Raw genomic sequence first — 27,751 nt, forward strand, 5'->3', positions numbered from 1 at the left:
CGCACACCCTCGGTCCCTACGCAGACTGATCCAAGTGGTCACCCACCCGCACACTGACCGCAGCCAGTGATGCTTGGGAACCGTGTCTTATCGATCAGTCCACTGCGGGACCAGTAGAAACAAAATCGTTAACAAGTCACTTTTCTCAAAATCTATCGTGAAGCACTCAAGTTGTTTTTTCAATTGCACGGCAGAACACCGTTAGTAGGTATCTTGGTACCCATGTTAAAACAACGCAAATTAACATATCAGTAATACAAATAATCAAAATGTTTTTTTTGTAGATAATTATTTTTAAATTGAAAATAATAAGGAGCTCGTCAGCAATGTCTCAGATGCGAGTGCACACTTGAAATATTGAGTGTCGAATCCGAAATGTTAAACATACATTTGGCAAAACTGATGACAACTTTTTCATAAAAATCTGCGGAGACAGATAAAGTCTACAGATGAAAGAATCACCGATAAATATGGTTCAATTTCATTTCGATTCCTGCCCGCAATGAGGTATTGCGGATGCAAATTATACTTCGGTAAACACAAATCAGAGGTCTATTGTCATCGGGCTAACCATAAAAGTTCTCACCTCCATTGTGCACAAATGCCGATTAGTACCGTTTAAAAGAATTCTCGACGGTAAATGTTGTCTGGTTCTTTAAGAAAGCGTTCTCTTGTCGTCTTCCAGATTTAAGACTACCAGGTTTAAATGATAAAAGCTGCAAATGCGCTAGTGGATTAGCTGTTCAAAGTTGGAAAATTGTGACTCGAACTATAAAGAAAAAGGAGAGCCTGCGTAACCAATCGTGATCGTGCACTTTACTATAATAGGGGAAAAAATGGCCCAAAGTTTCCTGTATTTTTATAACTTCAAAAAACTCTTTTTCACAATCAGTAATTTCTAAGAAACAGTATATCTTCGGCAAAATCTAACATAGAGGACCGTGGAACTGATTACAAAATTCCTCAGTAACAGCTCCTTCCTCTAACTCAGAGTGGTGGAAAGAGTATTCTTCACCAAAAATACCATCCCAACAATATGAATGGTGCAAGTATGCGCACTTTGAAACGAACTAAAGGGGTTAGCTTAAGATTGTTTGTTGGCATAATATACATTCAAAACTCTCGTTAATATTAGGATTGAAAAAACATAGCTTCCCCCTTTCATATTGATTAGCATGCTCCGTAAGTCGAAACTAAAAAATGGTGACTGATACCGATGCCTACATGAAAACATCGCTTGTATTGCAAGCAACGCATTTCGCATTAATATGTGTCATATATATCTCACATAAATCCTTAATCAATCTATTATTGTCGATCGTTGCTTATTTTCTTAGTGGATACGTATTTTTATGCCCTTAAGGGGCCTCCCTGGCCGAGCGGTATCGCCGGTCCAAACGCTCTGTTAAGCGTGGAGGTAGCGGGTTCGAATCCCGCCGTAACCCTGGATGTATTCTTTGTGATGTCTTTCTCTGAATTGTTCTATCTGTATTTTCTACTTGACAATGACTTATAAACCTATATTGAGCACACAAGTCAGCAAATGTATGTAATCTCAATAAAATAAAATTTATGCCCTTAAAAAAAGGGCGGATTTTTATTTTCGGCGAAGATATTTTTAATTTAATGAAGGGAATTTTGAAGACTTTTCCTCTACTGGAGATATTCCCAAGTATATTTATTCGAAAATTACTTTGGGGCCGTTCAAAAAGTACGTACACAAAAATGGAGAAATTTCAAACCCCTCTCCCCCCCCCTTAGAGTACGTACATTTTATTAGTCTACCCCCCTTTTTCATAAAAATTAAAATAATTATGTTTTAAATAAAATTAAATATTTACTTAAGGAGTGTGTAGGATAAAGTCAAATTTAAATTTGGTGTATGTTTATAAAGTACGTACTTTGTATAATACCTCCCCCCCTCCCCATCGTACAAAACCGTACATAATAGCAAATCCCCTCCCCCCCCCCCTTCGGGATGTACGTACTTTTTGAACGGCCCCTTTTTGACGTAGGAATTTTACATTTTAAGGTTATTTATCCTGCAATTTCTACTTCGATAATTAAACAAGATATCATTAAAACACGCGTATGTCGAACTTTAAGATATTACTTTTAGACTATTTGCGCCGGTTCTATAGTAAATCCTCGTCATTTATAGATTTTTTGTCAACCCTTTCAACATGGCATTTTCAATTCTGACATTACACAATGTTATATTATGACAACAAATTAGGAAGTATCATGTATCACATTTCACTTTTGTGTATCATATGTCCTCTTTTAAGTCTCAACTGTAAAATAGGCGGAATTTCTTTCTTCCCATACAGTACAGTTTGGTAAAGTTACTTAAATCCAATGTGTCCTGTATCTTAAATATATGGTTTTATTTTGGTATTTTATTTATTTAAATATTTTTAGGACCAAGAACTTCCATGTTTCTGGGAACTTTTTCTTTTTTTCCAAAAAAAAATAAAATAAGTGTCCATTTAAAAGATACTTATTATTTTTCCAGGGTGCATAGCCAAATTTTTCCACAATAACTAAACACCTTTTGAGCACTTCAAAATTACATTTGGTTAAAGCTGAATTTTATAAAATTATCGGGTGAAATGCTGATTTAAAATAAATTTATAAATGCTCACTAAACAAAAACATTTACAGGAATAATATAACATTGAACTGATAAAGATGTGTAGAGAATTAAACATAACCTTAAATTAATATTACAAGAATCCTTCCCAACGTATCCAGCTTAGTGTACGAGAATGGACGAATTCATTCATCATGTAAAATGATGGGCACATAAGTATTCCCTCTCGCTCCCGTGATATTGACGGGCTGGAGTGTTCAGTAGTAACGCAACAATAAGAATAAAACTAATTCATTTCTTTTGCCCGGAAAACATTTCATTTCTCATTTTACACATCTGATGGCAGTACCAGGATATTTTTAAGGTAATTGTAGATAGTTTATTTTAAACTAGTTGCAGCATTAATCAAATACGTAATACAAATATAAAAGCCAAAAAATAGGCACTTTTATGATCGTTTTCTAGAAAATTAACCGATTGTTAAGGGGTTAAGCACTTTTCTTAAAAAAGCTTGAAGGTAGGTGTGATACAATAATAAAAAACGATTCTATAAAAAATGTGGAATATATCCTACACAATAATAGAATAGATTCCATAAAAAGGGAATTATGAAAATTTTTGGTTCAATATTGATTCAGAAATTCATTCTACTGAGAAAAAGGGGAAGATAAAGAAGTGGACGTGAACTCCTTTTCATCTGGAAAACTTATCGGATTTAATTTTTAGTACTAGCTTTCACTAAACTTGACATCAATAGGTCCAGTGAGAGATATTTAAAAAAATTCAGACGACTCCTTTCAATTCGCGTGTTCATCAAAATTGTAAGTTCTGAAAAAAAAATCAGGAATAACCGGACAAAACGCTAAAAATCAGTAAAAACAACACTTTTTTTTTCTATCAGGAAAGTCAGGGCAAACTACGAACCCTGACTAAGCTTTCCAATTACTATTGCATGCACTTAATGGAATGAATGTGGTATGTGCATAAAATGTTAGTTATACAGTGTAAAACATGAGTTATCAGGTTAATGCGTTTTGATAATAATAAGATTTTTTTAAAAAAAAAAAAAACACACACACGCAATATAACCGGAAAAAAACTTTATTGAATGTTTTTAATAAGTTACAAATATACACAGGTGTGAGGGTGGATGCCGAAAAATGAATTTATCCGTCTGAAATTAAACTAATAGGTTAAAAATAATCATGAACATAAATCAGAGTACTCAGCACATTCCCATTACCTTTTTTGACGGAGACAGGAATGCAGAAATTAAACTTATAATAGAAGATCTTAAGCGAAAATTATTCCCCCTCCCCCATAGAATTTCTGATTAATACTCCAACATTTAATGGCAGTTGCCTTTTTTATGCATAAAGCACTCCTAGAAACTTGACACACAAAAAAAAAATTTGGGGGAGGGGGAGGAACTGCATATAGAAAAGAAATAAAATACGCTAGATAAGCATATTTTTAATAAGGTCAAAAAATATATAAATCAATATTAACAGCAACAAAAAAAAAACATGTTAGCTGTTTTATTACATTCAGTTACATTAATGCAAATAAATTCATCATGAGAGAAAACTTCTATTCCATTCTTAGCAAAAAGTGCAAAACCAACTATTTTAAGTTTTTTTAAACAACGAAAATTCTTTTTTTTTTTTTTTTGGAGGAAAATATAATTTTTAGTAAAAGATAAAATCAAGATTGTTATTTAATCATAATTTACTTGAAAAATTATTAGTGCTGAACGTTTAATCACATTTATAAAAAATATTTTTACCAACAATGAATGCTATTTTTCTTAAAGAGTGGAGAAAATGTTTAGAATTCATTTGCTGATGCAAACTAAATTCAACAAACTGAACTTGTAGTTGAAAACTGATAATGAAAATATATAAAATTCAGTCATAATTTATTAATTTAGTCAAGCCTCAAGGAACACCAAATCAGACAACTCACATCAGCACTCCTGAACGAAATCTTGAGCCGAGCTTATCACATATGTATCAAGAAATGACGAAAAATAAAATTCCTTTAGAGAGCAGATGTTATACTATAACTAGTTAAATAGAAAGAATTATTTCAAATTCTATAAACAATTATATTAATATCTTAAATGCGGTCAAAATAATTAACAAAAAAAAACTGATAAAATAACTGCATTTGGTTCTACCTAGAAGCATTTGTAAAACTTTTTCTTTTCTTTTAAAGTAAACAGATATTATACTTTAATAAGTGCATATTTAAAACTACTGCAAAATGTTTATTCTTAAATAATACGCATAAACAATATAAAGACTTACAGGTGAGCTTTCAAGAAATTTGCAATATATTTTGAAATTTGAGGATGATAATTAAGCGCTAATTTTTGTTTCGCCATCCAGTTGCAGAAAAATGCTTATGCTTCATTTGATAATTACTTTGAAATCTATCACACATTGTTTCAAAAAATTCTTGTTACTTAATCTTCTGCTTACGGCTGGTACAGCATCTGGACCACGTGTGATGGTACAACAGTTAAAAATACAAAAACAGTCATTTTTTCAAAATAGAAATAAATTACCACCAAAGCATCGAAACAAACTTAGCCATTAATGAATTCAGCCCACGGACAGAATTTTAAAACAGAAGCAAATATCCTAACCCCTTCTTTCACGTCCAACACAATCTTTGCCTTTCCTAGCACAGTCCCATAGACTCCATAGAGATCAAAGGTCTCTACATTTGTTCAGCAACCCTGGGAGAATTTTATGCAGCATTCTAGTTAAACGGTAAAAATGGAGCAAATTTTGAAGCAAGCAAAGTATAGCTATGTTGATGACATTTTAACTGTTTGGAGATACATTTCAGTCTAAAAAATGTGGGTATAATGGAAGAAATAATTTAAATTAAGAAAATTAGTAAATAATTTAAATTAGTAAAATTAAATATCATAGAAAAATTTTTTTAGCTTTTCTTTAAAACTCCCTGATTTTTCCAGCTTTTTTTTATCTAATTTCCCTGATTTTTCCAGCATAAAAAAAAAATTCCCCAATTCCAGGTGGGTGGCCACCAGTAGATATAGAGTAGGTTGGAACGTTTTTTTTTTTTTTTTTTTAACTTTTATATTTTTTCATTTATATATGCCAGAACACTAAGTAATACCTAAAGGCTCTGAGGTGTCATCAAGGCAATAGCCAATTAATTCACCAGGACACCGCCGAAGGCATGTAAAGCCAAAAGCAAATGTCCCAACTGCACAGAGGCAAAAGAAAAATTTGGCTTCAGCTTGCACTCTCAAAAGGATAAGTTCTTCGACCCAGCTGATACTAGAGAGAAGCCATAAAAGGACCGACTACATCTGAGGGTGTCAAGCCAACCACTAGTTTAGTTAGCTGGTCTCAGCACTCCTCAGTCTGCTGTAAAATTGTTTTTATCATTTTGATGTACAAGGTAATTCAAAACGAATATAGCGATTACAAACAGCTACAACTATTTAATGAAAAATAATTTATTGATAAGTTTAACTTAGAATGTGGACGGAACTTCAAAATTTCTTTAAGTAAGGGGCAGTGAAGCGGAATCCTGCGCATGTGAAAGTTCATTCGTGAAAAAGGAGAGTCCCCTGCAGAAAGCATCCTGCCTATTAGAATTTAACAATTGCCATTCTGTTATCACAGTGCAGAGATGATATCGTCCGTGTCACAATCAAAAACCTCCAAATGGGAACAACATACACAGATGGCATAGGATGTTGGTGCAAAGGGAAAAGGGAAGGCCATGAGTTTCAGCGGGAGAAGGTGAAAGAATTCGACGCACGTATGAACTAAAAACCCATGAAAATCGACGTACCAAGGCAGTAGCGAGTTACAAACGCCACAAACAACGGTATGGTGTGTTCTCAGACAAAGGTTGCAAATGAAATCGTACAGAATTCAACTTGTACAGCAACTGGAACAGGAAGACTAAGGTAAATGCATGAATTACGCTATGTTTTATGCTGGAAAGCATGAAGGATGAAGCAATGGCAGATCATCTCCTTTTAACAAAGTAGCGACCATCCACATAACTGGGAAGTTTAACCAGCACAACAGTCGAATATGGGGTACGGAAGCCTTATACTTCCTACTAAGAAGCCTTCCATTGTAATTGAACCTGAACATGACTCAGCTAAAGATAATGTATTCTGAGCGACCTCATCATCTAAATTGTATGGTCCTTTGTTCTTCTGAGAGCGTCAAATGGTAAAATTAAATAGTTATAGCAGTTTTTAATTATTATATTCAATTTGAATTACCCTGTGTTTTAATTGCTTAATTTTGTTAATTTGTTTTCAATAAAGTAAAGTTCACGAACCTTCCATTCTGAGGGTCGCTTGATGGACCATGATGGTGGCATCTCAGTTGTCAACGCAGTTTTAGCAGTCATCTGCAGCCGGAATGGCATGCCGCTGTGGATACTAGGTGCGACATTTAAGTGTTTTCTAGTTTCCTTCGCTCATTGACTCAATTTGAGGTGCTCATTCTCATGCTTGATCCAGGCGTGTGTCTCGTGTCCGTGTATTGCTCGATCTCTTGTATTTCAGCTGAGTCGCTGGGTGACATGACAAATTATTTGGTGTATGGGCTCAAAGGGCCTGAGGTGTGTTATTCATTCCTTACCTCAAAATTCACGATAAAATAAATTTTAAAAAATCAAAATTTTATTGCAATTTCAAAAAAATAAGAAATAAGGTAAATTGTTATAGAAAAACTAGTCAATCCCCTTCCAAATTCATGAGAGGATCTTGGTCTAAAATTTTTTTTTAATTAAAAAAATCCCGATAGAATCCAAAAAAATAAGCTTAAAATAGTTTTGGATATAAGATCAGGACTTAGATGATTGCAAAAGCAAAATTAAGGAAGTTACATCCACTTTGTTTACCATTTTCTTTTAAGGATCAAAATAAATGTTTATCCTTTTTCAAGAAAATAATATATACATATATTATACATATATATGACCTGCTAAAAAAAGCAGTTTACAACTAACTGACAAATATACATTTAGTCTACTCCAATACACACAAAGAATTGTTGAAAAGACATAAGGAGTTTAAAAAAACAAAAACCAGCAGACAAGCTTTCTTTCCCTCTAAATTGTTTTCCTTAAAAAGATCTGCTCAATTTTGTTCTTCATTTAATATAAATATTTGTATTTATAAAACGGAATTATTTTATTAAGTGTGTTTTTCAGTGTTATTTTTTCACATTATCACCCCTGCTAATTCTACACATCAAATTGATTAAGAAAAAGGCCTCTTTATTTATGAAAGGGGTAGTGAATTACCACCTACTCAATTTTACATGTATGTGTGGCGATAGATCAGGGTTTAAGCTGAGTCTAAAAATTCATTAGCAAAAAAGCTAAAATCTGAAAAAAAGTTTTAGCAAAATGCTAAAATGCCATTACGCTTATAAAATTACTTTATATCAAACAAGTACTGTAAGTTATCTGACAAAGAATAGCTTAATGTACAAGAATATCAAAAAGAATACCTATAACAAAAAAAAAAACACATTTATTATTTATCAAAACATTTTGGTTTATAATTAACAATCTTCCTTTCTTTCATGTTTGCCCATTTTACAAATGCTTCTTGAAAGTTAAATGCACTTTCAGGGCCCTCAATATTAATCATTAATAATCTAGCCATTTTTGTTGATCGCTATGCTTCATCTCGTTTGATCACGTTTTTTTCGTGAACGCTAGCGTCATGGTTCTTCTTGCGAAAGATATTTAGATTTTTTCTCCTTGTTTGATCTAGTTTTTTTCATGGATGTTAGCGTCATGGTTTTTCGCGGAAGCTTTTTTTTTTTAATGGAATTTAGTAAAATCCTTTAGCAAAAATGCGAAAATGCTTTGTTGAATTTTAGCATTTTTGAGGGGTCTTTTCGCATTTTGCGAAAAAAGCTACCGTAGCGGAAACCCTGCGATAGATATATCATGTCTTAATATGCTGCGATAGATATATCATGTCTTAAGTTAAAAGTCATTTGGCCTACAGAAAACGAATGAAATTTAGGTTAATTATTGTATATTTGTAATCTTCTTAGTGAATAATTAAGTTTAACTAAATGACCTATCATTTGAATGACTACTATTTGAAGTCCCAACAACTATGGACATGGGAACTTCCATAGCTACAAGCAGGGATAGAAAAAAATTCAGTAGATTTTACAAAATATAAATTTCATGATAATTGTTGCAAAATATACAAATATTTTAAGTTCAGGGAATTTCAGAGATTTTTATAGTCATCAAAATAGAAAAACTAATATTTTCCACTTATGATTTCACATTAAATGATGTTAAATGTATTACGTTTATTCATAATTTTGAATAGTAAAAGGCATTTTAATTCCTCGAAGTTAGTTAACTGAATTTTATAAATGAGCCACACTTTACTATGTATGAGTAACACTTATTTAAACATTCAAGCAGGCCATAATCTGCAAAAAAATTTAATGTACAAAAACCAGGAGAATTTTTATTAAACAAGTAGACCAGAAGAAACTAGCAAAATCCAGTAGAGATGACAGCTATGGATTTCACTATTTATAATTCGTTAAATGCTAAACATTTCAAAAACTGATTTTCAAGGAAAAATACTTATGATTTTGTTACAGATACATCATGCTTGCTATAATCAAAACCATAAATGGGAATAAGGTTCTAATTTGAAATGTAAATTTTAAGTATTATTTTCTTGTAACCTGCAAAAACAAATTTGTATAGTATATAATATGCAGTAAGCTATTTATATAGTTTAATAATCTTGAAATAAATATTTTCTGAAAACATTTTGGAGTAAAAAAAAAATATTTTAACAGAAAAAAAAAACATTAAAAATCTATTAAAATATTTTTCATTGTGTAATATTTTATTTAATGCTACAGCATGTTTATATGTTGCTATGTTTTAAGTTCCATTAATTAAATGGCAAATTAATATTATTTACTAATAAACATTGATACCCATTCTATTAATAATAATACTAAATAATAACATTAAACAATGCTGAAGTATGACTTTACTATATCGTGACTGGCAAAGTGGAAACATCTTTTTTTTTTTAATACAATGCTAACCATTTAAAAATGAAAATTTTAAATGCATGTAAAATGGTGTAGAATTATTTTCAGAATTTTATGTTTTCTAACAAAAAATTTCATATTAGGATATTTATTAGGTAAGTAAAAGGTTAAAAGAATACTATTGAATTGTTTATTGAAAACATTAATATCAATAAAAGGCTTTTAAAATATTTAATAATTAACTAAAATATTTTTACAAAATTTCAGAAAATAAAAAACAGTTTAAAAGAGAGAAAGAAAATCCCCTCCCCCACACCCTTGTTTTATTGCAAACTGTCTTGCAAAATGAATTGACAGCATTAAAATATTAATAAGCCAGAAAATTTTATCTTAATTTAAATAATCTGTATTGCATCTATAGCCGTTATATACACACGAAAAAAATGACAATGTAGTAAGCAACTAAATCCACGAATACATTAATTGCAGCTAATAAAAATTAAATCTTCTTTAAAAAGTTAAGAAACTACGATTTAAAAAAAAATTTATAAATAAAAAATTTTAATGAATGAATATTTAAATGAAATGAATATTAAATGAATTTTAATGAATATTTAAAGTTAAAGATTCGTAAAATCTCAAACTAGATTAAGATACAAGATTCATTAGACTAAAGAAGAGAAGCTATTACATTTTTAATTTCTTCACTTAATAGCTTTAAATTTAAATTATTTTTTCAAAATATTTACATCCTTAGTAAAAAAAATTACGAAAATATATGGAAATTGACTTGAGCTTAAGTATTAGAAAGTTGTTTTTTTTCTCCTCGTTTGAAAAACTTAAATAGGGAGGCAAATGCGCTTATTTGATGTTTGGTTACTTAAAGCAAACATCAATTAAAAAAATTTCAGAACTTTTTACTTAACTTCAATCTTCCACTTCTAAATAACCTCCACTTCTTTTTTGAAGTCTTCATTTTTGGCTTCATTATTTACCCCTTTCAAAGCCCTTTTTTTCCATTTTTTTCTTTTTTCAATACCTTAAGCTTCACATTTTCGTTATTTCTTAGCTTCAAACCGCATAACTTATATTTTTTTCCTGCTTCTTAAAGAATTTTTTGATTCATTCTTCAAAATTAAGATATTTATTCTTCATAAATGTCTTCTCTTCCAGTGCCCTTAGAAATTAAAATAAAAAACAAGGTCAATATGAGTTCATTTTTAATTTTATTTATAATTTGAAAGAAAACTTTCAAATACAAATGACACAAATTAAGGAAGGGAAGAAAAAATGAACATACAATCTATTACAGATGAATGAATATCAGTTCAAGTAAAAGTTTAACAAAAACTTAAACATACTTAACATTGACTTGTCATATGCATACAATGATAAAATATGAAGGTTAGTCAGTATGAATGTAGACATCAGGTGCTAGTTATTAACTACCAGAATGCATTAATAATAAATTTATCAATAAGCAAATACTGAGATAAATTGCTTTTAATTGTAAGCTAAAAGTTACATTAGATGTTCCTCAAAACTCCATCAGTAGTACCCGTACTTACGGGGTGAATATGAACGAGATCGAGACCTGGAGTATCTATGCCTGTTGTAGTAGGGTGAGGGTGAATGTCCTCTGTAGCCGCCTCCACCACCGCCGCCTCCACCACCACCTCCTCCTCCCTCTCTATGTCCTCCACTGAACTTAGGACTGAAAGGAAAAATATAATTATTCTCTATTTATTTACCAATACATATTAGAATAACAATTCACATACCATACATATTTCTATTTAACATAATTTTTTGAAATAACATTTATAATTAAATTACCTACTAAAGAAGAATATCACGCCTTTATAGAAACCAATTCAACAAAAAACTTTCCTACAAGAACTGGGATACCTGATTTTAAAATTGTGTGAATACAAGTCGCAATATTGGATTTTAAACATGCATGAATACAAATCACAATGTATGATATTTAAATAGAGTGGATAAGAATCGCAACACATAACTTTTTAATCAGGTAAATACAAAAATAGTTGCTCAATATTAAAATAGCATGAATTTGAATCATAATGTTAGCAAATTCCGGCATTATTCCAAATATTCAAAAGGAAGAGATTCCACCAAACCAAAAGAATAAAAAGGGCAGAAGAATCACATGTAGGTAAACATCTCATTAGCACAATATAGCAAAAGTTTCAAAATTTCATTGGATTATGAGTTAACGATGCGCAGAGGTACGCAAATCAACGGCCTTGAGATATGATGTGACACTCGCTGTTGTTGCAGAAAAATTACATGTTCTAGCTTTAGACTCGGAAGAATGATACAAAAAACCTGGAATTCCGGGGTACACCTGAAATAGGTGGCAAGAATGTTTATGTAACATATTGTGAGAATGCTCTTTCTGCCCATTTTCGATTAAAGTTTTGTCCCAAGTCTAGAGTGATTTTTGAACAGTTCTTAAAATCCACTATTTCAGAATCAAGATCATATTTCTTTATCTATTATAAATTTAATTATTATGTTAAGGATTTCTTAGTTAAATCATTTATTTTATTCATAACCGGTTATAACAAAAACATTAGTTTCATGATCCATCACACATAAAAATTTTATGATGTGTATCAGCTGGTGTAGTCCTTTTGAAGAAACTATTTTCAATTTTAGTCAAATTTTGCAGCAGATTCTGCAAAAATTGAGGTTAATAAAAAAACAAAAACATATTTTTGGACAAATCTTGTGACAGTGGAAGCAAGATAACGAAATAATTTTTAAAAAAAACTTATGACTAGCTACTTGATGATACAATATATTTGGATTAAACAGAAATATGTCATATTTTAAGACTTATATTAACATTAGTTTAATTACAATATAATAGTATGCACTATATATCAACTTAACAGAAATTATGAAAAAAGAATTACATTAAAAAAATTTGTTCTTCTGGTGTTTTGACGATTTTAAGTGTCTGACTATCAGTTTTACAACCATGCGCTATGCTAGTCATTTTTACATACGTTGCAGCTCACATCATGTACTCCAAAATTTGATCTAGAAATAAATGAAAATTCAAGAGAATAGGACTCCTTAAAGGCTTGTTTGTATTGTTTTCGTTCAGCCATAACAAATTAACAAGATTATTCTAATGAGCAAAAAAATATTACCATAAACCAATTGCTGTTTTGCTTTTATACAAGCCATTTCCTTTTAATGTTTGCTATCGCGCCGGCAAACAGGAAGTCACCTGATAATGGGAAGCGCTCTGGCAACATAAGCTGAATTCCTTTTCATTGGTTGGTCAGAATTCAGGAGGAATTAAGACTTGTTATAGGAAATTTAAAAATGAAGACTGAAATTTTTAAAATTTCTAAAGCAAATTCAAATAGAGGTTAATTGAAGTAAATCTGTGTATAAAATTTAACATTAATTTTGATACATTAAAATGAACACAGAAATCTGGTAACTTACTATGTAGGTTTACCCATATATATACCAGGAGTGGGCGTGTGAGCTCTTTTAGTTATAGAAAAATCAACACGGATTTTTCTACCATCGATTTCTGTCCCATTGCACCTTTCTTTTGCCTGAAAACATATAGAAAGTCCATGAAATTTAACAAAATAAAAATTCACAATTAAAGAGGAAGTGATCTTTAATAATCCCATAATAATGTTCCCATTTCAAGAATGGAAGAAAAGAAAAAAAAATTCACAAGATAAAATAAATATTTTTTTTCTTTGTAAAAATAAATTTAACTAGTGTGTCGATTAGCTAAAATTTCAAATAGTTGTAAGAGAAAAGTTTTTTAAATACATCATACCATATAACAAACAAGAAAAAGTAATAAAAATGATGGATGTTGGTGTCAAGAGTGTCTTACAGTTGATACTTGGTACACCTGGAGCGAGATTTATTAAACATAGTCAATGAATATTTTGAATTAATGAATTCTACTTAAAAATAATACAATTTATTAAAAACTTAATACACAATTTTGACTTTAAATCATGTCTAACTAATATATATATATATATATATATATATATATATATATATATATATATATATATATATATATATATATATATATATATATAAACACACAATATGGGACCCCTAATTGGGAATCCCGAAATTCGGCACTCTATCCCAATCTAAAAAAATAAAAAGAATTTTCTTAAGAAATTTTTATTGATAAGAGAAAAAAAAATCAGTTATATTCTCTTTTTATATGGAATTTTATTTCTATTATGATGAAGTACGTCACTTAAATCTTTTAAAAAGATCTTTTAAAAATAAAAAAGCATGATATAAAAAATAATAAAATTGTGACAAACGAAACATCTTTTCCTGAAGCATTTTAAAATAAAGTGAAAGGGAAAATTAAAAACACTTGCATTTGCTATAAACAAAATAAAGAAATGCAAATTGGGAGAAACTGATCAATCAATCTTGACAGCTGTACAAGTGCTCTACTACATTTCCCTCTCCAATTTGACCATAAATTGCCCACACCCAGTTGACATTGAAACTACCACTTGGGGTACAAAATGAATTCTATTCCTTTTAAGGTTTTTTCAATTCAATTTAAATTATACTGTCTCACTTCAAGTTATCGTTATTAGTTGTTTGCTTGTTTTTTGTAGTTATTCATTGTTAGTTTCTTAGCATTAATTGTTACTTTTGAGTAGTTCCTTGTTAACTTAAAAATATTCAAACTTCCTAACTTAAAAATACAGACACATTGCACTCTCACAAACAGAGTAACAAAAGAAAATTTAAAAATAAGAATAGAACATAACCATTTTTAAGTTAAAACTAAGCCTAACTAACTGATTAATTACCATTAACTGAAGCCTAAGTAATCTCATACTACAGATAAGGGATGGCGTCATGAGCTATGTGTGATCAACAAAAAAACAGCTAAGAAAAGGCCGGTCGACCACTCACAGACTATGACGTTATCAACATAAATTGAACGCATAAGAATAATATTTGAATGCTACGTCAGCAAAAACGGGTCTCACATGATTGAAAAACTGAATTATTAGAATAAAAAAATATTTCATATTTAAACTATTAGAATGAAAAAAATATTTCAGATTCAACTAGAAAAACTCTAGCAGTTTTATTTTATTCCAATAACAAATTATTTTGTAAGCACAACATTTCTGTTACTTTACATTAGTAACATATATATTTGTCATTATTGAAAGTATCTTGCAGAAAGATATTTGTGGTAAAGAGGTTTGTTACAGATAGTCCAAAAACAAGCCATAGGTGTGACTGATGGGTGATTTGTGGGCTATTGCAAAAAGAAAAATTTATGGACAAATTTTAAGGAAATTTTTTTTTAAAATATAGTTATTTTACTGTGGTACGTTTAGATAAAGAAAATTTGGTTTAAGGAGGATCCCATAAATTTCATAGGTAAGAAAATTAAAAAAGGTTTTTTTGCAATAACGGACCCTATTTGCACAAATTCATAAAAGCGGACCCTGGTTGAAAGAATGTGAGTAATTTTTTCACAATTTCACGAAAAACGGACCTTTCACAAAATGTCTGGACAGATCCCTGATAATATAAGCATGTGAAAAAATAATTTAACCATAAGATACTTACAACGAATCAGTGAAATTTTTTGTTTCGTTCCTGCTTCATGAATTAACAATTGATTAATCTACTTTTTTTAGTCATCGTGAAGCGAAAAACAAGTGATACAGATTTTGGAAGTACTGTAGTTTTAAGTAGGCACACCAATAATAAATCAGAATAAAAGTAAGACAACACTCCAATATAAGTACCCATTTATTTAGTAATCAATAAATGTGACTAATTTTAAGGTAAAAAGAGAATCACATACCAGTTTGGCATCATCAGTGTCTTCAAAATAGACAAAGGCAAAACCCCTGGATCTTCCACTCTATAAGGGAAAATTTTAGTGAAACATAAAATTTATCAGCAACCGATATAATAATATAAATACAAAACACCTAAAAACCGATTGAACTCATACCAATCAAAGACAGAACTGTAAATTCAGAAGAAATTGGCATAATGTTGTGATCACATAAATGTGCATAAGTATAAAAAATAGAGGGCATTAAAATTATATTTGAAAACACATTTTATTATGCAAGTGGGGATAAAAAAAATTTAAAAAAATTAAAACTTATAGTTACAAGATTTTAAATTATCACAAAAATTTCTTATTGTACAAATAAATAAAATTTATAAAAATAACAAATAAACAAAATGGTAATACTTAAGTTTTTAGATATATTAAAACTACAATTATACATCATTTCTAACATCAATGATTTGTATTAGTACAGATTTATGTAATGGTTGAAATTTTAATTTTTAAAGAAATTCTTTTCATAATAACCTCTTAAATTTTGGAATTTTTCTTTATTTTTGAAATTTGCACAAAATTTTGATAATTTCAATATGAACATTAAATGTATTATGACAAAAATTATTACAATTCAATAGTACTTTTAACAGATTAGTAATTTAGGGACACAAAAACAAAGCTAAGAAAAAAAAAGCTTTTTCACTTTTGTAATTTTTTCTTTTTTAAAGTATAGTAAATATAGTTATACAGCAATTTACTACTGAATAAAAAAAGTACTACCTAAGCAAAGATCATAAATAAAGAAATGCGCGACACTAAATTCTATACTTATTTAGAATCAATGTTCTAGTTTGGGCAAATTTGAACCAGCCCTTATTGCCTTTTCTGCAAAATAGATGGGGAGTTGTTTTATCCTCTTTCCAGGAGAAAGATGTATCACGAGCATACTTTTGATATTGATTCAAATATCGTCAATATCATCTAAGTATAATTTATAGCGCAATGTCTAAGTCATACTCTTACAGCTATACTAGTGGCAGATACATTAAATCACAGGGTGCATAGGAAATTTTTTTTACAAAAAAAAAGCCCTGTAAACCCTTTGTAAGCAAAGCAAAAATACTTTTAAGCACTAAAAACTATCATGCACCCATAATTTCATGACATTCCTTTCATCGAAAGTTCTGCAGATACAAATTTCGAAAGCGCAAATTTAGAATTTTTGCCTACTAACATGAACAATTTTAAATATTCAATTGCATTCTATTCTTTATACTATACTTTATATATCTTTTCTTTATATTATACTTAATATTAAAAATTCATTCAATTATGTGAAAAGAATTGAAGAAAATAACCAAAATTAGTTTTTAGAATTAGAAATAAAAATTTATAAATGCATACACATCAAAAATATTTATAAGACTATTTTTTTGATCATACTGCACTTATGTCGAACAATTTTAAGTGAGCACTAAATAAATTCATATTACAAACATAATTTTTTGTATGACCTTTTAATTTATTATAAAAATCTGTCATTTTAGTCAATACTTTTTTTAATTTAATAATTAAAAAACAGTTTGAATAATTTCAATTTGAAAACAGAATGAGTAATGCATATGAACATTTCTGATAGAAGTAAATTATATCGACCTAACATATTAATTTAACAATTCTGAGACTATTGAATTGTTAACTTAAAATGCTTTTTCAATCAAATGATAAAGAGAAATACTTAATGCTTAAGAAATGACCAATTTGAATCATTTGATAAATATTAAAAGGGTCCCCCAATTTATACTTTTAAAATCTTGCACCTAAAATTTAGCGTGTTTTTTTTTAGATGTTAGGTTGAATTTTAAAAGATAGAAGATGAATCTTGAAAATGAGTTTATCCAATGACGAAACATGCTATGAGTGAAGTGAGAATCCTTATGTGAACAGTGCTTATTGAATCCGGATGCAAACTTAAAAGTAGTGCATCAAACATGTAAAACAACTGGCTCTTCTGTATGATTCAGACATAGGTGCACTGAAATGGACAGCAGTTAAACACTGCTGTGAAAGCAACACTTTTTGCATGATTCATAAAGAAGCAACATGGCAAAGAAAAATATCTAGCAAAAAAGAAATAAATGAAGCACTTTTTACAAACACATGAATATAAATTGAATATTTCGAAGATTCAACAGAATATTGGTTCCAATAATGTTCCTCTTGTAATTAAATTACATTTGAAAGAATTATCATTTTATTAGACACATTTTACTCCCAATGTTATTGAATAACTAACTGCATTGAAAGTGTAGGAGAATAATCTTCTGTTAGTTAACATTTCAAAACGTTTTTGATATTTCAATTCACACAACTCTGATGAACTAGTTCTGTTGCAATTGAAATGACATATTTGTTTCTTATATCAGAATGAAAAATTAAATCAATTATTTTGTTTTTAACACAAATATTTAATACTTTAAATGACTCAAATAAAATTTTAAATGATACAAACTGTTTAAGTGATACAAACAGAAATTTTTTGTGTTTTATTTAGTAACTAAAATATTTATTATATATTACAAGTCCTTAACTTAAAACATGTTAATTTAAAAACCACTGTTACCATTTTCCCCACTGTCCAGTCTAGGCAAAAATTTTATTTTGTAGCTAAAAATCCAAATCTGCTTGCTAGCAATCACTTTTGACAGTGACATGTCTATACATAACAGGTTGAAAACGGGGGAAATTAAGATTTTTTTGTATTTTTAATTCTTGTTCCTATCAAACAGTTTTTATATATATATAATGGCTTAAGGAAGAGGAATTTTTTTATATATATTGGCTGGAAATAAGGAAAGAAAGCTGAAAGACAAACCGCACTGTATTTACCTGAGCATCATAGACTACTTGTACATCTTCAATAGGACCATATTTACCAAACACATCTCTAAGTTCTCGCTCTTGAGTATAAAGACTAAGTCCAAAAATTCCTAAGCAACGACTAGGCTCAGGATTGTCCTATTTCAAAAGAATTCAGTATACTATTTGGAATAGAATGACAACAGACAAAAAAAATTTACTTATGGCAAAAACTTACCCGATTTCCAACATGCCTTCTCCTACTGGACATGGGAGAACGATTATACCTTGATGAGGAATAACGCCCTCCTTTACCCTCATACTTGCCATAATAACGATCTTCATAATATGAGTTACGTGGACTATACCGAGGAGAATAGGATCGTCTTGCAGAATAAGAACGGCTAAATTAAGAACATTACTAAAAGTTAATAAAGTATAAATTTTAAACACAACATACAAAACGAATTTAGAAATCAAAATGTTTCGCTACTCACCTACGACTTCTGCTTCTAGAGCTAAATAGGGAAAAAATTACAAACTTACTTTGAATATACATTACAAAAAAAAACAGATATAAGAATATTGTTTGATGTCTTTATTACATTATCTCATAAGATTAAAACATTTTAAATACTAATTTTTTTTATTAATTTTTAAACCTATGGAATCTTATCCATTCTCTCAGAACTCTCACGACCAAAAATACAAAAAACATTTTTCACTGAAATATACGTACCTTTCATGTTCAACTTTTCTTTTAAAAATAACATGTGTAGTGTTATTATGCAGTAAGTAAATTTTTTGATCTTTAAATGAGTTTTTTTATTCAGCCTTATTTTATTTTTATTTAGTTATGTCGACACTGGTTAAAAATAATAAATTGTATGAACTATAAATGTGACTAGAAGGGCAAATAAGACTAAAGGAATTTACTGGGCAATATTCAAAAAAAAAAAAAAAAAAAATTACCAGTAAGAATTCGTTGATAAAAAATAATAAAATTATATAAACATATAATTGAAGTTAAATCTTAATCAACATAAGAACATTTTTGAAGACAAAAAACCAATATGTTAGCAACCATTAAAAACTAATTATGGGAAAGATGAGCACCAATAAGATTGCAAATCTTAATTAAATTAAGCAATTAAATTCCCCCCCCCTTCTTTCTCTATATATATACAGTGAAACCTCTGTTAAGCGGACATTCATGGAACCAAAAAAATTTGTCTGTTTATGAGAGTTATCCGTTTACAGGAAGGGTACCCTAATAACGAAATTTAACACTGTAAATTTTGTTTAGAATATTCTCAAAGATGTAGAAATAATTAAATGATACCTACAAAGATACTGTAAATATCTACAAGAATATTTATTTAAATAATAAGAAAGATAAAAAAGAATATATAAAGAAGTTTGATATAAATACATAATTCTGGATGCAGCTACAGATAAATAAATATAATTTTCCTGTTAGCATAGATACTCAAGTTAGACATATGATACCAAATAGGAGAGTACTGTCCTCAGTCCGTTTCAATTATTAGGTTCACATCCCCTTACACCTACTTATCATTTGATAGGGAACATGGTTAATACCTTCTTGGAAAAATAAACCTCCCTTGATTCACAGAAAAAAAAGTAATGCATACCTGTAAGTCATGAGGACCTATGGTGATGATTATTCACAATTGATCAGCTATCAAGTGTCTGAATAAATGTTTCATTTATATAAACACCTCAAAGATTATACTTCTGTTCTCTTTTTTTTTATCCCAGTTGTGTTCAAATTGATAAGAAAATTAAAGAAATTTTCAATGGGGAAGAAGCATTGAGAGAAGTCATTTCAACTTGAGGGGTCTCATAATCTGTGTGGTCTAGATGAAAAGATGTGGATGTCGCAGGAGTGCAGTACCATTTTCTCTCCTTTCTTTACAAAGATAAGGCAAGGTGACAGGAGAGAGATTGATTTTTCGGAGGTGAAATAGCTTAACAATATTTTTAGTTATGGATAAGGCAAAAAGTTTTATTTACATGCTTTAAAAATGGTGAAAAGTTGCATTTTTTCAGCTTGCAATTTATTTCGAAAAAGTAGTGTCCAATTTGTAGAGATAAAAAACAACGTTTCAGGATCAATATGATTGTCCGCGTCCGGTTACGGGAGTGTCCGCTTTGCAGAGAATGTACGTAATGGTTTATTCATAGAAGATTCCCGGGGAATTAAAAATATGTCCGTATTGAGAGGCGTCCGTTTTGCAGGAGTGTCCATAACAGTAGGTTTCACTGTATATGGAATTGAGTGGCTCATTCTGTTTTTTTTTTAAAAATAATTACTTTATTTTATCATCTAAAAAAAAAAATTTTAAATCAAAATTATAATTTGTTTAACTATTATTCAAAAAAGTTATTAAAGTAATTGAGTGATTTAAATAAAAGTTATTTATAAAAGCATATTCAACAAGACATAATATATTGATACACAATATATTGATAAATATTATTGATCATACTGATTTTATAAAGATAGATTGAGAATTAAGTAAACTAAGAAAACTTTAATAAATCCACATTGCTAATGTAAATTAGTGAATGACCCTATTCAATTTTTATTAAAATTTGTTACTTGGTTGAATGTTTCACCTAATGAAATTACAAAAAATTCAATAATTTTGAAAGGATAATACAATGAGTATTTCAGCTGAACATTCTGGTCAGAAGTAAATTATTCTATGGTCCCTACATTCAATATTTAACAAATCTGTTCAAATAGTTAAAATCAAAAGGTTAAGTATTAAAGTGCAGGGTTTGCATTAGGTGTTGTTAAGTTTTAAGTGTCGCAACAGCGTATAAAAAAATATTGGAACTCTCATAATTATCAGATTTCATACATACATCTATAACCTAAATTTAAAATTTTTTTTTTTTAATCTTTAAAAAAAAAAATTTAAAAATTGACCACAGGTTGAACACCCCTAGAATATAAAATCGATATCTGAATAAGAGTTGAATTGTTCAAATTAAATCTTACGGTAACACATAGATTTAATGTTCCCTTCTACTCATTTTATTAAAATGATACATAATTGATATTACTTTTAAACACTATCCTACCTTTATTAAAAGGCAATTTATTCTCAGTTTTGGATACTTCAAAGCAGGGTTCGTGATTTTTTGATTCAAATACACTGTAAGAACTTTGATTTATGACTAAAAAAACTTTATAAATGTTTAATCTAAATTAAATTAATATTAAAACTATATTATTAGAATATTTTAGAAGCTCTAACTACCTAAAACAACTTTTCATTATAATACATAGCTTTGAATGCTTAGTAACCATTTGAAACAAATGCATGATTAAAATTTAAAGACTAGATGAAATAGAGAATTTAAAGAATACTTCAACTTTTAAAACAATGTTTCAATTACCAAAGCATAATTTTAATTTAAAATTGTGAATTCTTTTTTTTTTTTTTTTTTTTGGTTTTTGAAATTAAAAAATAAATGTAACAGTGTTTATAAATGTAGTCATTCATCAAAAAATAAATTATCTTTATAAATATTTAATCTATATATTTTTATAGTAAAATATTCATTTTTAATCCTACATCAAAATAGATAAGCTAAAAAAAAATTTTTTTTTAAATCTATGTTTTCATTTAAAAAAAAATTTCACATAATTTCTTTATAGAAAATCTGCTAACATCAAAGATAATGTAAACATATTATGAGAAAAAAATCTTAAATGTTTATTTTAATCTGTACTTTCAATCTCAAGAATCAAAAGATTTTTTAAAAATGTAATTTCAAATGTGTTGGATTTTAACACATGCCAAGAAAGAAAGTAATTTCGTTAGCTAAAATTAATTAATGCAGCAATTCATTTAAAATAAATTTTAAAACTTTAAAAGTATCAATAATTCAAAACACTGTTTTTTTAACTTTTTAAATCAATATATATATTATAAAAAATCAGTTGATTTAGATCAATGATTTTTTTAAAAAAAATAATTTGATTTCAATCATGATTTAAATCAAGCTGATTTAAATCAACAAACCCTGCTTCAAAGTATTTAGGCAAACAGCATATTGCATAAAAATATATAAAAATATTATTTTAAGGTTAATATCAGCCCAAATATTAAGGTACATTTGTTATAATGTTCAACATCAGATGCATGTTTTAGAAATGAAGGATTGAATAATTAAAAAAATACCTTAATAAAATTTAAATTAAACAATGAAAAAATATTAAGCAATTTCAATCTTCATAAATATCAGAACAGAAACTCAAATTAGCAATCATTGTAAATATACAAAAAGAGAAAAGTACAACTTACCTTCTACGTCGAGGACTGCGAGAGCGTGAACGACTGTAATGCTTATATCTATGATGGCCTCTAGAATGGCTTCTAGGACAAAGAATGAAATTAGTACAAACCCATAACTTCATTCTTCAGTTCAAGTAAATTGAAATTATACTGAATCTATTAAACATGAAACGCAAATAACATTTCACACTGCTTATGTTGTTTACTTCATTGTTACTGATATTCAAAAATTGTCCTAAAAATGAGACGGGGTACTTGTGACTAAAATAAGTGCAACTTAAGATTTGAATCGGACTAATTTAGCTATCTTATTAATGTTACAAATAAATTTATTGAACAAAAATGTAAAAAAATTATATTTATATGGGCAAATATCAGTATTTCCTTTAAGGGCGTCATATGCACTGCAATAGAGATCAGGTTAGGCTAGTATAAATAGATATTATATATTTAAATACTATACACACATCACATGCATTAAACTGGCTATTTTTAATTTTAACTGATAATAAATTTCTTTCAAATAGTTCTTCACAGTAAATATTTCATACTTTATTCAAAAAAAGGCATTTTTAAGACAATTGTGCTTTGTAGTTAAATAATGCTTAAATTAAAGAATACTTTGAATGATAAAATAAATGAAAAAATAGAAAAATAGAATTCCTCTGTAATCAATAACATTGGTTTCCGTTCTTTTTTTTCTTTTCTCGTTTCGATTTGAAGAATTAACAGTGCAGGTATGAAGATAACCCAAGGATAAATATAACCAAAGGATAAAAATAACCAAAACAAACAGGATAGCAGGATAAAAATAACCAAAACAAACTTTAAATCAGGAGGTATTCCTATTTAATAAAAATACTAAACAATGAACGAATGAAAAGAACAATAAAACATTCATAATTTAGGTCAAAAATGTGCCTACAGCTTGATACAAACATAATACATTTTCAGCTTCATTTATATATGGTTTAAAATTAGGCATGTGATTGCTGAGAGAAGAAATTTTTTTCACTATGAGTATTTTTTTCCAAGTAATTAATTTTTTATTCCTTTTATACATAAAAGATATTTAAAAGATTTTATGCACCAAACATTTTCTAAAACTAAAGAGAGGAAGAAAAATTTTTATGATCTTTTTTCTGACAAACACATAAAAAAATATATATATTTTGTAAAAAAGTACAATCTTCCTTTTTTTAGACAATAGACAATTCTTAAAAATAAATCCATTTCCAGAAAACAGATGACCTAATATTAGACTCTGAATATAAAACTATATGATCACTCACAGCTTTTGTTAATTGTCAACGTAATCAATGCTTTAAAAAATATGCAAATTCGCAAACCTAGATCGTGAGTATGATCTTCTGCGACGAAAAGAATGTGATCTTGATCTACTACGACTCTGTGAATGGGTACGTCTCTCTTCTTCTATCTGAGGTGAAGGTGATCCTTCTGCAGATGGCGTTTTTTCTTCTAGTGACTGGCGATCAGAGCTATTCCCAATACCATCATTGCTGTTCTGTGGAACAATAAATTAATTAGTAAACAGACAAATTCAAATATTTCACAAAAAGTAAGACATTGTGGATGAATTTTTCTTTCTTCAAATTAAATTTGAAGTATTCAAAATCATTTTTAATTTAAAGTACAAAGAAAACTTGACTAAAAAATTTTTTTTAACTTCTTTGTAACCTTTTTTTAATAGTTGTCTATAAAATATTTTTCAATGCAAAAATTTAAGAATTTTTAATACCAATTTCTAACTAGCAATTCACCGAATAAATTTGCTTGCTTTGCAATAGTATTTTTTTTAAATATTAGCATCTTTTTTCAGCTAGCATGGCATAAATGCTATATAAAAAGATATACTGTGATAAATAGGGTAGGTTAAATTGTTCTTTGAAAAGTAACAAGGGTAAACAAATATTAGAGATCAAATATTAGCGAACACATAAGAAATTGTCTAACACTATAAATATTGAAGTCAACAATATCCATATGGGTATATCCTATATATATCAAGTTATTTTAAATTTTGTAACTATATCAGTGTTTTCACTACAGCGCAAGAACGCGAGAATCTCGCATATTTATTTCTTTTCTCGCATTAAGAAATGATTACCACGAGAAATTCGCGCATTCTATAAATCAATTTCGAAATTCGCGAATTTCTCGCCTTTTGGGAAAAGCTTCGAATTACGCCATTTAGAATAAAATCCGTTTCACTTCCCTTCCTGGATCTTTCATTATCTTCAACATCTGCCCCAAGTTATCTAGCTTCCCTATTTACCAGTATTGTTCAGAGCCTTTTCGAACAACAGAACACAACCACGGAACCCCTTTCAGAACATATTTCTCTGCAACCACGTGTTTACGGTAGGTAAGGTTTCTTCATGTAAGACGTTCAAATTTTTTATGTACTAATGTAAGATGGACAAATACCTAGTAAAGTCGAAATCTTTTATGATGATGCACCAAAAATATTCAATGCTTTAAAAAATAGAAGACGTTAAAAATTTATTAGAATTAAAGAAATGATTTTTTTTTCAAGAGTTTTTGTGTTTTTTTTAGTTTTTAGAAATCTCACTTAACTTTTTGAAATCTCACCCTGTTTTTGAGAAAGGGTGAGAAATTCTCACTCATTTTTTTTCTATGATGAAAACACTGCTATATATATATATATATATATATATATATATATATATATATATATATATATATATATATATATATTTTAATTGGAATAACCACAAGCTTTTCTGCTTATGGAATTATTTTTGTCTCTTTATAGAATCAAAAGATTTAACAACAATTAAAAAGTTAACAATTTTAAAGAATATCTTAATAAACAGGATTTTTTACTAACATTCTTACTGAACATGGTTAAATCATTTTACATAATACATCTCTCAAATTTCTAGATTTAAATTTTGTATTGATAAAAAGCAAGGGAAACAAAGGTGAAAAAACGGATTTTTTTTATTTTTTTTTTGCTTACATCAAACAAAAAAATTTTAAATAACAGATTAAGTGGCAAATTTAAAGTAATTAATAATCTACTAAAAAGTATTTCACACAAATAGATCTAATACTGTTTAATATTAATTAGAAACTATTAATATTTTGATGAACACAAAAATATTCAATTTTGCTCATAAATTTGTTATTACTAGAAACTTATTATTAAACTAATCCTTTAAACAAATATTTTTTGTCTAATTATTATATTATTATAACAGTTAATTTTTCTCAAAAATGGAATGAATAAAAAGCCAGTGTTTTTTAAAAGCATGGCGGTTTATTTTCATAAAAATGGCAAGAGAGTGCATTTAGAAGGGCTGGCCACCCGTCTAAAAATACTTAGGGAGAACACTACATATTTAAAATAGCTAATAATTATCCTTCCACCAAAATTTGGGGGCTTTGACAGCTGTCAAAAAAGGAATCGTTAGAAATCGCAGTTAAAGCCAAACAAAACAGCGAATTTGCAAAAAATTTTCAACCCTGAACTGAACTCAGAACAAATTAATCAATAGTTTAAATAGGTGAAGAGGTAATTATAGAATATTAATAACATTATTTGATAAACACTAAAAAATTTAGAGAGGATCTAAAGAAATATCTATTATGCTCCTTCAAATAAACAAAAATATTATCTTACATTGAATAGAACAAAATGAATTACTTAAGATAAATAAATAGGTAAAGAACTTTCAGTGTGTAGATCTGTTACCACTATTTAAACTAGTTTTTGAATCAGCTTATACTTTCTTAGTAACTTTAAGAAGAAAAAAAATATCTATTCTGCATCATTGTTCCTTGAATTAATAACAATACTTTTCTAATAATAATTTGCTGTTTTATAAATGAGCATAGTAAAGAAAAAAAAATGCACACATTATTAACATGAAACTTGTAATACACGAATCTTCTAAAATTTTAGATTTTAAAAGGATGATTTAAATATGTCAATTTAGACAAAGAAAGAAACATAATACAAAGGTTCTTACTTTTTACTACAAATAAACAAGATTTTACAAATTCAGAGCCATTTAAATTTATACAATTTCCTGTCCAACTGGCAATGGTCTGAAAAACACCCATGTATCCCATAAAACTTAATATGAGATTCTTCCCTTAGATCAATGTATTACATTTGGATTACAATAAACATATATGCACAATAAGTAGCAATGGTGAAACAAATTACTGTTTAGATAAACAAAGCAAATGCCAAAATCATGGAAAAAAATACATGCTATATTGATTCTTCTGAAAAACTCAACAGAAAAGGGATATGCCAATGACTTGTTTTAAGATATAAATCAGGAGTTAATACAATTACACCAATGCAAATATTAATTAAGGATACTGCGTTTAACTATGTCATTTCATATTTATCTACGTAGTAAATATGGTATTAAAAGTTCAAGTGTTAATTATTAAACGAAGTGTTTAGGGCAAAATATGTGTTTTAGAATCCTTCCTATGAATTATAAATATTCTATTTGAAATACTTAAGTGTTTAAATAAATTGATTTTTAAAAAATGCTGAAATTAATTAACACAAAATTCGTCGAAAAACAAAATTTTTTCATACTTTTAAAACAACTTATAAAGCAAGGAATCATAATTATCAGCAGAATTTGTCAACTTGCAACAAATATTTATGATCACTTTAAAACAAGCAAAAACAATAGTTTTAAAACAAGATGTGCGATTTTAACTTACCTCTCTATCACTCATTTTTTTTAATAAAAGAATTTAATACAGAGAATTTTTAAAAAGAACTTTCCACTTGTATTATACCGGCGAATCCTCAACAATGGAAAATAAACTCTTCAGAAAATGGCGTCACGCGGGATAGTGAGTTTTCTTCAGAAATGGCAGGACCGCAGAAAAGTTTATCTGCAAAATGAAAAACCTACCCTAATTTTAATTCAACTATGTCTAAATATAATAAAGAATTTAAAACATATAATTAATTTTTTATCAAGATAATTTATAATATTTGGTATATTTA

General features: G+C 28.5%; 1 protein-coding gene across 10 annotated transcripts; it reads right to left on the bottom strand.

The window, feature by feature from the left end:
- Positions 1-3,678: 3,678 nt before the first annotated feature.
- On the bottom strand, positions 3,679-27,751 carry tra2 (transformer 2). 10 transcript variants are annotated; one of them, XM_043043622.3, is made up of 10 exons: positions 27,460-27,751; positions 24,072-24,247; positions 22,732-22,800; positions 18,886-18,906; positions 18,627-18,792; positions 18,419-18,547; positions 15,536-15,595; positions 13,141-13,256; positions 11,223-11,368; positions 3,679-10,831 (listed from the first exon to the last, which is right to left on the bottom strand). In XM_043043622.3, the coding sequence occupies exons 1-10, from the start codon at positions 27,472-27,474 to the stop codon at positions 10,806-10,808; spliced, it is 924 nt and encodes a 307-aa protein (XP_042899556.2). In that variant the 5' UTR covers positions 27,475-27,751; the 3' UTR covers positions 3,679-10,805. The 10 variants fall into 10 exon arrangements, with proteins under 10 accessions (XP_042899556.2, XP_042899555.2, XP_042899557.2 ...); XM_043043621.3 differs by having other exon boundaries at positions 22,732-22,803; positions 27,460-27,719; XM_043043623.3 differs by lacking the exon at positions 18,886-18,906 and having other exon boundaries at positions 22,732-22,803; positions 27,460-27,721.

Source organism: Parasteatoda tepidariorum, chromosome 7, assembly GCF_982258835.1.
Source record: "Parasteatoda tepidariorum strain Cologne lab strain chromosome 7, Ptep-v5.0, whole genome shotgun sequence".
NCBI classification, from domain to species: domain Eukaryota; kingdom Metazoa; phylum Arthropoda; class Arachnida; order Araneae; family Theridiidae; genus Parasteatoda; species Parasteatoda tepidariorum.

What these genes read in the sequence shown, in the direction of transcription:
- tra2 (XM_043043621.3), bottom strand. An exon ending in GAAGGCATGTTGGAAATCGG is followed by an intron (nt 18,548 to 18,626) that starts GTAAGTTTTTGC and finishes CTTTTGAAATAG; the next exon opens with GACAATCCTGAGCCTAGTCG. An exon ending in AAGTAGTCTATGATGCTCAG is followed by an intron (nt 15,596 to 18,418) that starts GTAAATACAGTG and finishes TTTCCCTTATAG; the next exon opens with AGTGGAAGATCCAGGGGTTT.